The sequence below is a fragment of the Ochotona curzoniae genome, unplaced genomic scaffold (assembly GCF_017591425.1).
Source record: "Ochotona curzoniae isolate NIBS_2020 unplaced genomic scaffold, NIBS_Ocur_1.0 contig_1274, whole genome shotgun sequence".
In the NCBI taxonomy this organism is placed as follows: Eukaryota; Metazoa; Chordata; class Mammalia; order Lagomorpha; family Ochotonidae; genus Ochotona; species Ochotona curzoniae.
The window spans coordinates 5,373,434-5,388,511 of NW_024465023.1; the positions used below are offsets into that span (position 1 = coordinate 5,373,434).

General features: G+C 49.2%; 1 protein-coding gene across 3 annotated transcripts in view; it reads right to left on the reverse strand.

Annotated features, from left to right (window-relative positions):
• Positions 1 to 1,403: 1,403 nt before the first annotated feature.
• GNL3L (G protein nucleolar 3 like) overlaps positions 1,404 to 15,078 on the reverse strand; it is a 33,714-nt gene continuing 20,039 nt past the window's right edge. For 2 of the 3 annotated variants that reach the window (XM_040998090.1, XM_040998109.1), the window contains 8 exons: positions 14,242 to 14,329; positions 12,885 to 13,059; positions 12,653 to 12,795; positions 12,223 to 12,359; positions 10,800 to 10,835; positions 10,492 to 10,619; positions 5,197 to 5,416; positions 1,404 to 2,888 (listed from right to left, as the gene is read on the reverse strand). In XM_040998090.1, the coding sequence (XP_040854024.1) occupies positions 2,806 to 2,888; positions 5,197 to 5,416; positions 10,492 to 10,619; positions 10,800 to 10,835; positions 12,223 to 12,359; positions 12,653 to 12,795; positions 12,885 to 13,059; positions 14,242 to 14,329 (1,010 nt within the window). In that variant the 3' untranslated portion in view covers positions 1,404 to 2,805. The remainder of the gene's footprint in view (positions 2,889 to 5,196; positions 5,417 to 10,491; positions 10,620 to 10,799; positions 10,836 to 12,222; positions 12,360 to 12,652; positions 12,796 to 12,884; positions 13,060 to 14,241; positions 14,330 to 15,078) is intronic. The other variant, XM_040998099.1, reaches the window with a different exon arrangement.

A 15,078-nucleotide genomic window follows, 5' to 3' on the forward strand; every position in this document is an offset into this window, starting at 1 on the left:
GGTTGTCCAGCAGGGGAGCCCACATTCCCCCTGCCGGCTTTGTCGCTTACCTCCCAAGTTCTCACGTGTGCTGTTTGGGCACTGTGGCCACCTCTGGTATGGCTCACCTCACCTTGGCATTCCATAATGTGCACTGGTTTGTGTCACGACTGAACCTGGCCTGACCCACACTCTGTTCTGGTGCTTGGATTTGCCAGCGGGTAATTGTGAACTGGCCCAGCCTGGTCCACCCCCAATATATGCCAAATGTATGCTGGTGGGTGTCTTTCTCTGGCCTGGTCTGGACTGTTCCCTATTGTGGTTCTTGTGCTCACCCACAGGGATGGATTGTGTTCCGACAGAAGAGTTTCCCAAGCTCCTCCATCAGAACCTCTCCCATCACCAGATCTTGCACATACTGGTGGGTCCATGGGCCAGCCCTACTTAGTCCACCTCCTGTCCTGGCACTAATAGTGCACCCAGCCCCAGTTCACACTTGTGCCAAGGGAGATTGCAGCCATATCCAGACCAGACCGCAGCCTCCACTCTTCCCCCATACTCTCCCATGAGAGACCCAACCCAGCAAGGGTGTACTCTCACAGCTCCCCAACCAAGCCTATCCCCAGCCCCAGATTACATGCATTTCAATGGGTGCTCTGACACAGTTGGCTTAGCCCCTCACCTGTCTTGGACTTTGCCTTAGAAGCTATGGCCTAGCACTCCTGGCTCATGCAGACCAGTAGGTGTAAAAGCCTAGCTCGGCATGACCTGTGCTCCATCCTGATTTCTGTTCTTCCTTGTAAGTTGAGATTTGCTTAGCCCTGCCCAGTCCGCACCCTTCCAGTTGCAGCTCAGCCCAACCCACGTCTTGTTTAGGATGCACATTCAGTTGCTGCTCCCTAGACCTGCCCAGACTGTTGTCGGTTTCTTTACCCGTAAGTGATGGCAGGTTCCAGGGTCACCCCAACTCGTTAGCTAACCAGCAGGACATGTATTTCCATAGGGTTTAGCCCACACTTTCCCCACCCAATCTACCCCCGGACCTGGGTCTCTCGTGGGCTGGTTAGTGTCATAATCCTGCCAAGTGTGACCCATCCCCTGTTACACCAATCAGTCAGGTACTGGTACCTAGCCCTGCCACACAGGCCCCCAGCCATAGCTTTTGTGTGGACTGGCGTGTGGCAGTCAGTGATGCTCTATGCTAACAGCCCATCTCAGGATTCCCATGAGGTCTGGTGAATCAGTCTGGCCCAAATAGATCTTATGGACTCTCCCCTCCAAACCACCAGGTCTCAGTCCCCTGGCATGCCAGAAAGTTCTGTGACCTTGTTGCTAGATAATGAAACCTTGTGAAATTGGTTTTAAATCAAGCGGAGAGGGGATGCATTTCAACAACTTGGTATCAGAAACCAGCACACAGTAGGTACTTAATATTCCTTTGTTACAGATGCAGTACAATGCAGAGGACAGGGTTTTAATCACACTTATATTGTACCTGTGACATGATTCCTTAATATGTTATCTTGTGTACAGCCTGTCCACTCTCTGAGCCTGTTTATTTTTCACATGGGGACGACAGTCGCAGGAGCTAGCAGGTTCTCAGGCCTTGATGCAGTTTGTGCTCAAACAATACCAAATTCTCTACTCTGTTAATCCTAAATAATCAGAGTCTACACTGTCCTGCCCAATGTCCAGCCAGTGGTTTTCTGGCACCTATCATGTAGTTTTCTTTCTAGCACCTGGGCAGAGCACCAGCCTGAGACAAATGCAAGGATAAGCTGCCAATGTTACCCAAGAAATCATGCATGGAATCCCAAAGAACACAACAAAAGTGAGTTTCAGTTCCAATCACTGATCCTAGTCTCCTTCTGAAGGTCCCTGGTGCGGGGACGGGCCCACTGTCTAGATGGAATAAGTTCTCCAAGAGGAGGTAGCTGATTATATTTTATTGGGGTGGCCTCTGAACTCTGAAAAAGGAGTTAGCAGGTACACCTCAACTACAATGACTCCTTGAGATACATTCTCAATACATGGTACCAGAATCCTTGTGAATCACAGAATGCAACTGCTGGCACACTATGGTGCAGCCGAGTACTTCAGTTAAAAGCATTCTTCCAAGTCAGCCTGCCTAGCCTTTCTACCAGCAGCTGCCTCGTTTCCTCTTCCTGTGAGTGGACTACTTACTATCTGCCACCCTTCAGCAGACAGACTTATATGTTCTCTTCTTTCCTCTAACCCTAAACCCTTCCAGCAACACAAGGCTCATCACTTTCTCTCCCCACCCAGGCTGCCAAGCAGGAAACAGACTGTGGACCTAGAAGGATGATGTGTTGCACGAAGCCCATGGCAGGACAGCCTTGCCTATGAGAGCTGTCTCCATACATACACTCCCTTCCCAGGAACCTCCAGGACTCTCAGCAGTCTAGGCACGAACTGCATGTCCATCATCCAAGAGGGTTTAGGGAAGTAGGGATCAGCTTGCACACCAGTCCAACATACAGGTTAGGACCCCAAGAGTGAAGGTGGGGGAAGAACTGCTAGCTACCTGAGTTCTGGTGACACTTGCTTCTCTGCTAAGAGGACAGGAGTTAAATAAAGGGTATTGGGTGGTTTGGCAGCTCCAGACACTTGGGACACTTCTGTTTACTGGAGAGGACAGTAGCAACACTGGGTTGGGGTAGGGAGACAAGGGAGACATACATGTGGGACACGTGGGATGGGTTCTTCTAACACACAGGAGCTTCGAGGAGAACCAAACTGTATCATCTGCACTCCCCATCCCACTGGAAATGGTGCTTGGAGGGGGAGCGGAGAGAGATCAGTCGCTCAGTCACCAGCACTGTCATCAGCATTGCCAGATAGGTCGAGGGCAGACATCATGGAATCAGACAGCTTGCTGGCGATTTTATCTGCAGGAGGACAAACACAGGCATCCTTTTGGTGATTGATTTGCCTACAGGCAGCCTGCTAGAGCTGGCCCACAGCTACCTCGGCGTGCACCAAGCTCTCCAAAACTGGCTCACTTATCTGCCAAACACTAAGCAAAACTGATGACCTGTGGGAAGCCACAGCTCTACTTCACAGGTCAACCCACTTGTCTATCTGTGAAATTTCCACTTCAACACAGTTTCTACTTTAAGGCTCAACACATAGTGTTCTGTGTGCTTTCATCATTTCAAGTCCCCAAACAGCCATTTTCCTTCACTGTGTTCAACTTAACACTCTACCATCAATCTCAAAACAAAGGTGTTCCAGTGAAGGGGCAGGATCACATGAGGACTAGGGGCCTGATGATTCCCACTCCTAGCTCCCATTCTCCGGACATACACTGTTGTTCCTCAACACTCCCTCAGGCTTCGCCTTCTCCAAGAAGCCTTCTCTGACAACCCCCACTCAACCGACCCCCTTGGCTAGGTTAAACTTCCTCACTGTGCTTCTTGGATCATCGTTGTCCATGTGTTTTCTTGTCTCCACAACTTTCCAACATAAGACTAGGAGTTCAAGGGCAATTCATCTCTGAATTCCCAGAACACAGGATGGAGCCAGACTAAGAGTGAATGTTTGAGGGCCAGTGCAGTAGCACAGAGAGTAAAGCAGAAGCCTGCAGCACTGGCATCCCATATGGGCACCAGTTCAAGTCCTGGCTGTTCTACTTGGCAATGCAGCTCCCTGTTAATATGCCTGGGAAAGCAGTGGAAGATGGCTCAAGTGCTTGAGCCCCTGTATCTACAAAGGACACCCAAAGGAAGCTCCTGGCTCCTGCCTTCAGCTTGTTCCAGCCCCGGTCATTACAGCCATTTGGGGAGTGAATCAGCCGATGGAAAATCTCTTTCTCTTGCCCTAACCCTTTGTAACTCTGCTTATCAAATAAATAAATAACAAAGAGCCTGGCTCAAAGAATGGACATAACAAGTCAAACAACCATAGGTTGTCCCTTGCACTGTAACTTCAGCAGTTACTAGTTGCCTTACCTTGAATTTGCCTGGGTCTGTTTCCTCACTTTCCAAAATAAGGAAAGACTTTTGCATTGAGTTGGTGAGGATAGCTATACCGTACACACCTGGAAAAGTCAGCTACACAGAGGAAGGGAAGGTCCTTTTGTGCACTAATACGGAAATACTTCTAAGCTATGTTAAATGGAAAAACCAGCAAAAGTGTACGCTCGGTAGACTAACATTTGCACCAGAAAAGAGAACAAGGAATATAAATACTAGGATACTCCAAAAACTCCGTGGAAAATGGAATTGAAAGATGCTTAGTGTGATGCAAGAAAAAATGATTCCCTGCATACAAGAGTCTTCCTAAGGTCATGGAAAATACCCATCATGAAAAAACTATGCACATCTTTTTTTTAAATTTCCTTTTTCTATCTGAAAGATACTGACTGAATGCAAACAATAGCTAGAACTGAGCCAGGTCAAAGCCAGGAGTCATCGGTGTCTCTCATGTAGGTGACAGGGACTCCAAGTGCGCGAGACATCATCTACTGCCTCCCAAGATGCACACCAGCAAGCAGCCGGATGAGAGCCAAAGAGCTAGACTTGAGTCAGCCACTCTAACTCAAAATGTGGATGTCCCAAGCAGGGACTTACCTGATATGCCAAACACCCACCCAAGCAACTATTTTTCCATCAAAATAAATTTATCTTTGAATTTTACTCTTACTGAACTTTTCAAAGTATCCTCACATTTTCTTGTGTATCTAACTCAGGAAAGACACACAAGGAACCAACTGATTGCCTATGGGAGGAGGAATACATGACTTGAGAATGAGAAATAAGCCTTTTGTATCTTTTGAGTTTTCAGTGTATTGTCAACTGCTAAAGCAAAAATTATATAAGTCTGCAAGCTGCCTACCACTTACAAGGTACCACTTACAAGGTACCCCACACATGTGACTTTTCCATCTGTATACACCAACAATTCAACAAGTGCGGTCTCCGAAGGAACAGCATCTTCTGTTATAGTACAAACACGTGGGTCCCACATTCAATCTACTCACAAACTCTAGGAGTGGTCTCAGAAATCTTAACAAAACTTTAAGGCAATTCTGAAGCAAGAAGCTTGAGAATGTTACTATGCTAATAGCTGAGCCTCCTATTGCCCCCAACCCTTGCCCAGAGTCACACACACAGAGATGCCCCTGCCAGCGCCCCAATTCAAAACCGGAGGCAGGTATTTTCTGGAACACCATGACATGAGCTCAGGGGCACCCACCTGAACGTTTCTGCATCTTCTTCTTATTCTTCAGGGCAGATGCCAGAGCCTGGCCCTGCTGCAGGGGGTCTGTCTCCATGATCTTCTGCAGCATCGGGCGGCGGTCCACCGAACACACATCTACCTCTTTGCTGTTTCTAGGCAAGGAGTCCACATTGCGCTTAGCCCATCCCATCTGATGACGGTTTGGTTTGGTGCAATATCCAGTGAGCTCTCCAACCTAGTCAGGATGAGGATGGGGAGCAAAAGAGAGAGAAAGAGGGAATATAACAGTCTGGTGTTGACCATGATAAGAACTCCACAATAAGAACTACAGATCAGGTAGGGAAAAAACTGGGTACAAACAGGGAAACCTGGAGCTACATAGAATTGAACTCTTGGGGGCCTGGCACAATGGCTCAATGGGTAAATTCTCATCTTTCAAGTGCCAGGATCTCACATGGTTGCCAGTTTGTGTCCCAGCTGCTCCATTTCCATACAGCTCTTTGTTTGTGAGCTGGGAAAGCAGTGGAGGATGTCCCAAAGCCTTGGGCCCCAAACCCAGAGGGACCTCCTGGCTCCTGGCTTCAGATTGGTTCAACTTCAGCCATTGTGGCCACTTGAGCAGTGGACCAGAAGATGAAAGATCTTTTTCTCTTTCTTTGTTTCTCTGTAAATCTGCCTTTGCAATAAAAATAAAAACAAACAAACAAAAAACTCAGAACTTCAGCTTCCCCTCTGGCTCCACTCACATGAGCAAATTTTTGAGTTTGCTCTCAGTCTCAATTGTCTCATGTGTCACACAGGCTAAATTACAGGAGATCTGCACAGCTTTTATAAGAAGACAATGGAAGAACTGCCTCAGTAATAACTGGTACTTAAATGATTCTTTGGCTTAAATGATTCTTGAAGGTCTTATTCAATTTTATAAACTTTCTGACACGTTTTGCACCCAGTTCTATGTGGGCCATGCTGTGAACAAAGAAGTGAGATAGACTCAGCTCCACTTTCACAGAACAAGGCGACATACAGAAGACAGAACAATCTATGGCACCAGCCAGAAGCTAACTGCCCACCAGAGACAGGAGGGTCAAGTGACTGGGAGACTGTGGCAATGGCATGGTCAGCATACTACTGATGGGGAGGGTCATTCCTGATTGGGAAAGCACACAGCATACATGGGCACCAAAAAGGGACCTGTGTGACCAAAGCGAAATGTGCAAATGCATAGAAAAGACAGAAAGCTGTGTGACGGATATCACCATGAGCAGTGCACCTGCAATACACATGCATACAAGCACATACGTAAGTACAGCCACATACCTCATCAAGACATTTTGGTCAACAATGGACTGCACATATGTGGTGGTTTCATAATATTTTATCACACAGAAATGCCATAAACTGTCATACTTTAAGTACCCTCATGATGTTTACCAAATGAGAAACTTGCCTAATGATCTGTTTTGCAGAACATTATTTCTGCTAAATGATGCATGACTATACTACTAATAGTGCTATGACAAACAAGGTACGTGAGGCCAGAAAGCTAATAGACAGAAAAAATAATGACCTAAGCAGTTTGGCTCCAGAACTCATATGCACAGGCAACCCTCTACCCTATTATGGGGAAGACGAGTTGGTCTGAGCAAAGATCATATTGTACCAGGACCAGTGTTGAAGTGTTAAACTGCCACCTATGATACCAGCATCCCAAAGAATCTCCTGTTTTGAGTCCTAGCAGCCCTACTACCAATCCAGCTCCCTGCTAATGCACCTGGGAAAGCAGCAGAGGACGGCCCAAGGGCTTGGGACCCTGCACCCAGGTGGGAGACCTGGAAGAAGCTCCTGGTTTCTGATTTCGGCCTGGCACAGCACTGGCTGTTGCAGCCATTTGGAGAGTGAACCAGTACACGGAAGATCTCTGTCTCTCCTTTTCCCCATTTCTGTCTCTTTATAACTCAGCCTTTCAAATAAATAAATTAAATATAATTTAAGAAAAACAGACCACATATTGTACCATTCTGCGATTGGGACAGGGACACCGTTGACCACATAGTGTCTCGACGTGGTGTGTCTCAGAGCTGTGCAATGCCATGGCTGGCGAGAGTGCACGTATGCTCTGGGGCATATGAACTCAGTGAGAGGCAGTACTAGAGGATTATGAAGCTAAACACACAGCTTCCAACAGGGAACTTCTGCAGCTAGGTGAGGAGTATGACACCTGACCTGCCGCTGTCAGAGTTCAGATCTCATCTTCTCTCACTGACTCACTGTAGGCCACTCGCTGCTCCCTGAACTCCCTGCATTTGCCCTGCCCTTCACTACCTCCCCTTCAATAAACCCTACCTTTTCTCTTACCTTCTTCTCCCCCCCTCTTTCTTCAAATTCATTTGAGACAGAGATCACCTATCCACTGACTCATCCCCAAATGGTCAGCTAGGGCAGGACTGGACCCAGGTAAAGCTGGGAGCTGGAAACTCAATCCATACCTCGCCCATGGGAAGGGGGAAGAGAACACAAGTACTTGAGCTATGACCATTGCCTCCCTGGCTCTGAACTGCTGGGAAACTGGGGTCAGCAGCCAAACTCAGGAACCAAATCCAGCACCAGGATATAGAAGCAGCAGCACTCCTTGACCTGTTTCTCATTTGATTGTTTCCCAGGCACCAGAATCACTGTTCTAGTATGCAGAACTGACCACATTACTCCCCTGTTTAAGAAACCCATCCAGGCCATAGCAAGGTGGCCCAGTGGCTAAAGTCCTCACCTTGAATGTGCCGCTATCCCATATGGGTGCCGGTTCGTATCCCGGCAGCTCTGCTTCCCATGCAGCTGTTTGTGGCCTGGGAAAGCAGTTGAGGACAGCCCAAAGCCTTGGGAACCCATCCAGGGAATCCATCCAGGGGCCCAACATGATAGCCTAGAGGATAAATCCTCGCCTTGTAACTGGCAGGATCCCATATAAGCACCAGTTCGTATGGCATCTGTTCCACTTCCCATCCAGCTCCCTGCTTGTGGCCTGGGAAAGCAATTGGGGACGGCCCAAAGCCTTGGGACCCTGCACCCACGTGGGAGACGTGGAGGAGGTTTCTGGATACTGGCTTCAAATCAGCTCACTTCGAGATGTTGCGGCCATTTGAGGAGTGAACCAGCAGATGGGAGATCTTTCTCTGTCCTTCTCTGTGTACATCTACCACTCCAATAAAAATAAATCTTAATAAGAAACCCTTCTGAAGGACAGCTCTTGAAGTAACCATGGTGAACAATCTCCAAGATGATTTTCTAAGTGGAACAAGCAAAGTGCAGAACAAGGACCCGTCACGATAGTGTAATGGTTAAGGTCCTCGCCTTGAACGCACCAGGATCCCATATGGGCGCCAGCTCTAATCACAGCAGCTCCACTTCCCATCCAGCTCCCTGCTTGTGGCCTGGAAAGGCAGTTGAGACAGTCCAAAGCCTTGGGACCCTGCACCCACGTGGGAGACCTGGAAAGAAGTTCCTGGTTCCTGGCTTCGGATCAATGCAGCACCAGCCATTGCAGCCACTTGGGGAGTGAATCATCGGACGGAAGATCTTCCTCTCTGTCTCTCCTCCTCTCTGTACATCTGCCTTTCCAATAAAATAAATAAATCTTTAAAAAAAGTGCAAAACAATACGAATAGCATGGAACAGGTATTGAATGAAAATTTAGCTTTATCTGCTTGAACATATATAGCAGAGTACTTTTAATTTTAGTCACCTCTTACAAAACTTGCATCCCGTATCTAAGTAGCAGTTTGAGCTCTGCCTTTGCTTCTGATCTGGATTCCTGTTAACGTATATCCTGGGAGACAGATGAGGATGGTTCAAGAGCTTGGGGTCCTATCGCCTCTATGGAAACCCTAAATGGAGTTCTGGGCTCCTGGCTTCCGCCCAACCCAGTCCCAGTTACTGTGGGAATGAAGCAGTGGGTGGAAGATCTGTTTCTCTGTTTCTCTGTCCTCTAAGTAGAAGAAAATAAACATAAACAATACATCTTTTAGTTTGTATCAGGGGGCTAGCATTGTGGCGTAGTTGCTAAAGCCACAGCAGCAAAGCTGGCATCTCTTAGAGGTGCTGGTTCATATCCTGGCTGCTCCTGATCATATCCTGATCTAGCTCCTCAATGATGGCTTGGAAAAAAGAGAAGATGTTCCGAGCTGCTTGGGCCCCTGCACCCACACGGGAGACCTTAGTGCATCTCCGCACTCGACCCAGGCTGCTGAGGCATCTGGGAGTAACCAGCAGACAAAAAAAAATCTGTCTCTTCCACTTTCTGTAACTCTTTCAAATAAACAAATATTTTCTAAAGTTAGTAGGGGCCAGCACTGTGGCATAACAGGTTAAATCTTTACCTACAGTGCAAGCATCCTCTATTGGCACTGGTTCAAGTACCATAGGCTTCACTTCCCATCCAGCTCCCTGCTAATAGCCAAGGAAAGCAATGGAGGGTGGCCCCAGTACTTGGGACCCTGCACCCACGTGGGAGACCAGGAAGAAGGTCCAGTTCCTGGCTTCAGACAAGCCCAGCCCGGGGCCGTTGTGGCCATTTGGAGAGTGAACGAATAGATGGAAGATCTTTGTCTCTCATTATCACTGAATTATGCCCTTCAAATAAAAATAAATACATCTTTTAAAAAAAACAACAGAAAGTAGGGCCTGGCGTCATGGCCTAGCAGCTAAAGTCCTCGCCTTGAACGTGCCGGGATCCCATATGGGTGCCGGTTCTACTCCAGCTCCACTTCCCATCCAGCTCCCTGCTTGTGGCCTGGGAAAGCAGTCGAGGACGGCCCAAAGCCTTGGGGCCCTGCACCCGTGTGGGACACCCAGAAGAAGTTCCTGGCTCCTGGCTTCAGATCGGCATAGCATCGGCCGTTGCGCTCACTTGGGGAGTGAATCATCAGATGGAAGATCTTCCTCTCTGTCTCTCCTCCTCTCTGTATATCTGACTCTCCAATAAATAAATAAATCTTTAAAAAAAATAACAGAAAGTTGTTATATCCAGTCTGGTGGAAGCAAAAGCCATTTGCAAGTTGGACAACCAGGAGATCAGACAGGGACACCTATTCTATGGGCTGGAACCAGAGCTGGGAAAGCTGCCTGACGGAGTATGCCTTCCCTGTCTAGAACTGCGATTGCTGGGCAAAGGATGCACCAGACCAGCACCCAGGAACCCTCCGGGACCGAGGGAAGCACCTGTGTCCCACACGTCATGGAAGTCAGGCAGAAGGTAGTGACCACTTCTCGGAGCCCGGGGGAGAGAAAAGTGCTGCCAGAAAGAAAGGGAACAAGTACCTTGTACACGGTGCTTTTATTTTCCATGGCATCCGCTATTTTCACCATCGGAGAATGAAGCCACTTGACCTCCATTTCAAGGGGGTCTGTGTCACCCAACAGCTCATCGGATTCTCCTGTGGCCAAGCCTTGAACACAAGCAACACCACTGTCAGGGAAATGGCCCATCCCCACAACCAGACTCTTGATTAGACCCCACTGGAAAACGGTATGTTGGCTGCTGCCCAGGGCACTTGGTGGCCATTTCCTTCCTGCTAGAGGCTATGCGACAAACGATTCAAAGCACGGCTTCTGCATAACGCACTCACCTGCTGAGAGCTGCCTTGGAGCCTGCGTGTCCTGATCTGAAAAATGAGAATTCCACAGGGTCTATTCACTCAGGACTGCTGTGCGACATGGCAAAGGACACCCATAATGCTCAGGCCTAAGCTGCCATTCTGCAAATGCAGCCTCAGGGCTCCCTCTGCATGACCAGAGCTCTCCCTGTCCCCAGTGCAACCTTCAGGTGTGCCGCTGCCCTCCTGTGTCCACACTGCCCTCAAGCCAGCTTAGAACTTAGTGTACTCTCCTCTGGCCCTTCACATCCTTATTTCTTCAAGATTCAGCACTAGAGCCAACTCCTCAGACAAACATTTCTTTCCTACTAGCCTCTCCCCAACCCTCTCTCAAATTCCAAGTCTCAAGCATTAGCCTTCCCAGAGATGGGGGTCCCTCTTGGCCTCACATCCAGCCAGGGAAAAGCATCACTCTAAGAACATGAGCTCTACATCTGGCAGTCATTCACTGACACGAAAAGTTAAGTCAAGTTCACAGAAAGGGGAACCAACTTACCCAAAGTCACATGAGCACTACACTAGGAGGCAGGTCTTGCCCTCATTTGCAATCTGAGGATGCTACCAGATCCAGCAAGGGAGGACTACTGGTCCCAGAGAGAACCTCAAAGCCCAACCAGGGCTTTGTTGACTACCCCATAGCACCCACAGACAGGCCCAAAAGCCCACCTTTCTTGGACAGAACAGAGAAGGAAGCAGGAGCCACAAGGCACAGCTACAGAGGGTAGTGGTGAAATAGAACAAATTTTCTCAAAGTTTCTAAATACCATACCTCTGTTGCGGCAAATACTCAACTTAGTAGCCGCCAACATTTACTGAGTAAATGCAATATGCCAGGCACTATTGTCTTGAGGTTCTTTTACACAATTAATAAATATTCACCACTACCTTATTGGGTGGGTGCTGCTGTCTCCATTTTACAGATGACATCAATGAGTCAAGGAGAAATAAAGTAACTTGTCCAGGATCACACATAGCAGGAAACAAAGCTTGGATTTGCATCCAAGCTGTTTACACTTTGACCTACCTAGCTACTCTCAGACTTCAGACACCACAGTGGGACACTGGTCCAAAGGCCACCTCAACCTGTCACTGACTGTATGCTTTTCTAGGATTTGGTGACCTCGCCTGCGAATGGGGCTGAGAAGGAGAAGCATGCTAGAATTACTCTGCTATTGGCTGCTCTGCACAATGGAGTTACCCAGCTTAGGGTCATAAACCAGAAGTCACCCTCGCTTGCCCTTTGTAAATCCCACCTGCCTACCTACTGATGGAATGACCAGTTGTTCAGCATGTGCTTCCCCTCACTGAACACTTGGGGCAGTATCTTGAAACGACTCCCCTTCCCACGATCATGAAGCACAGGACAGAACGAAGCACACCTGCCCACCATACTTACATTCCATGGTATCTTCATTGGCCTGCTCAGTATCTTCAATGTCAAAGACCTCTGTCATCTCCTTAACAATCTCAGCACTGATGTGGGCAGGCAGCGTGTGCGTGGGTGGTGGTGGTGTATAGAAGCTGATCTTCCCACTGCGTTGGGAGGAAGGGGGACAGTGGCAGAGAGGTCACTGACAGAACAAATGACTAAAGACAATGAGTTCACAATCCCGAAATAGTGAGGAACTAGAAAACTTAGTGGTTTCTGAGCAAGAAGTTGAGTTGCTGGACACACTATCCAGAGCAAGACAGGATCTGACACCTTCGCCAGCCCCTGCCTTGCAAGCCGAAGATCAGGCTACCCCCAGAGCTGAAATGAACACAGATGAGCTCTACGGAGCTCAATGTCAAAAGGCCTCACTCTTCCGCCCAGTCCCGTTCCTCACCTCACCCAGTCAGCCAGGACAGCTTTGGCTGCTTGCTCCTGACTGTATATGCCTCCTTTCTTCTTCTTGCCCAAGCGGTGGGCCACTGCTGTCAGAAATTGCTCAGTAGTCTGGAACCCAGAGATCCCATAATAACTGGAGATCTGTAAAAGAGAGAACAGAGAGAAACTATAAGCGGCATGAAAGGCTCTTGCAGTGGGGTAGGGCATTGGCCAGGGGCCTTGCTACGTACCTCCTCCAGGTTGCAACGCTGCAGGATGGTCTCAACTGGAGTCACAGGGTCTGCCAGATGTTGCACCTGGATGCAGTTGCGCAAAATAGTGCCCACCTCGGAATTGGGTCCTGGGACAATACCTGGAGCATCCAGAAGCCTGATGAACTTGTCTAGATGGACCTCCTGCATGAACCTAATTAAGAAAGAAGGGGTCAGGCATGAGGGTTCAGTGGCTAAATCCTTGCACTGAATGCACCAGGATCACATATGAGCCCCAGGTTGTGTCCTGACTGCTCCACTTCCCCTCCAGCTCCCTGTCTGTGGCCTGGGAAAGCAGTGGAGGATGGACAAAAGCCTTGGGACCCTGCACCCACGTGGGATACCTCCACATGGAACCTCCTGGCTTCTGACTTCAGACTGGTTCATCTCCGGCCATTGCAGCCATTTGTGGCATGGACCAGAAGACAGAGGCTCTTTCTCTCTGGAAATCTGCCTTTCCAGTAACAATAAAAATAAATCCAAAGGAAGGAAGAAGGAAAAGAAGAGAAAAGAAGGAAGAAATGAGGAAACAAAGAAAAAAGAAAAAAAGGAAGGAAAGCAGGCAGGCAGGCACACTGGCCTGGGTATAGGTGGCATCCTTTAGGTTCCTGTCTTAAAGTTGTGCCCTTAAAGAGGGGAGGGTATGATATAGAAGATGTTGGTGAGACATCAAGCAAGATGCTCTAGGGCCCTACAGACCTGGGACCAACCCTAACTCAGCCTCTGCCACAGGGGTTCCTGGATAAGCTTCTGACTGAGCCTCACCTGGCCCTGCTCAGCTACAATGTAGCTACTCATCAGAACATGAGGAGGCTGGCGCCACAGTAACCTAGTGGCTGAATCCTCACCTTGCATGCACCAGGATCCCATATGGGCACCAGTTTCTATCCTGGCACCGCATTTGCCATTCGGCTCCCTGCTTGTGGAGTGGGGAAGCAGTCGAGGACGGTCCAAAGCCTTAGGACCCTGCACCCACATGGCATACCCGGAGGAGGCTCCTGGCTTCAGATCAGCTCAGCTCCAACTGCTGCGGCCACTTGGGGAGTGAACCAGCAGATGGAAGATCTTTCTCTCTGTCTCTCCTTCTCTGTGTAAAACTGATTTTTCAATGGTGGCGGGGAGGAGAAAAAACACGCACAGCAGGAAGCTGCCAAGTGGGAAGTACCCAGATGATTGCCTAACCCCATGCAGGTTGTGGCAGATTAGTGAGGGATCCCATGCCAGGAGCAGAAATCAAAAGAGAGTCCCAAGATAAGGAAAGGGACAGCGGCTGGAGGTGTGGGAGCTGAAGGGGGTGGAAGGAGCAAGGAGTTGTGGGGCACAGACAGGTACTTACTTAGTGACTCCAGGAACAGCACCCACACTGCACGCACGGCTGCGCTTCAGGCTGTTGATCAAGCTGCTCTTGCCAACATTGGGAAGGCCTGCAAAGTAGCAGCACATGGCTCAGGGACCGCAGGAACGTTCAAGTCCACCTGTGTGATGGAGGCCCAGGCAGGCACAGGGACAAGGCCACAGGAAAGCCGAAAGTAATGCCTGGCCGCCTGGCCGCCTGGCCACCTGGCTACCTGGCCTCCCGGCCTCCCAGCCTCCCTCACCAAGCACTGACCAACCTCCAGCAGGGCCTTTCTACCTCTCTCCTCCATTTGGGAGCATGTTAGGTAGACAGGCCCTTCCCTCGGGATCTGACACCCACCTCCCACACCACGAAGCTGCTGCCTTAGGAGAGGTGCTGAATGCAAGACCTGGTGCACAATCCAATGGCAGGTGGGCATCGCCAAGCCACAGGGAGACACAGAACTATCTGTGGGGGTGGGCCAGGCTCCCCGGGCAGCTGCCTGCTGGCGCTGTATTTCTGTTTGGCCAGCCTGAGCAGCTTTCCGCCTGACCTCGTGTTTTCCCAAGTGGGTCTCACTCTGCTCTCTGTCTGTGTGTACTGTTAATTTACACATCCTCTCTTCCATATATGCCTGTGTTTATCTCTTGTGCATGCAAGTTTGCACGCGTGTGTGGAGGGGCGGATTCGCATCCTAAGCAGCACTGTCTACTCCCTTTTCTGTCTTGCTCCCATTCAGCCTGTCTCCATCATCTCTTTGTCTAGCTCTTTGTCTTTAGCACCTCTTTATCTGCTGGCTTGTTTTGCACTTTCGCCATTGTCCTTTCCTCTGATTCC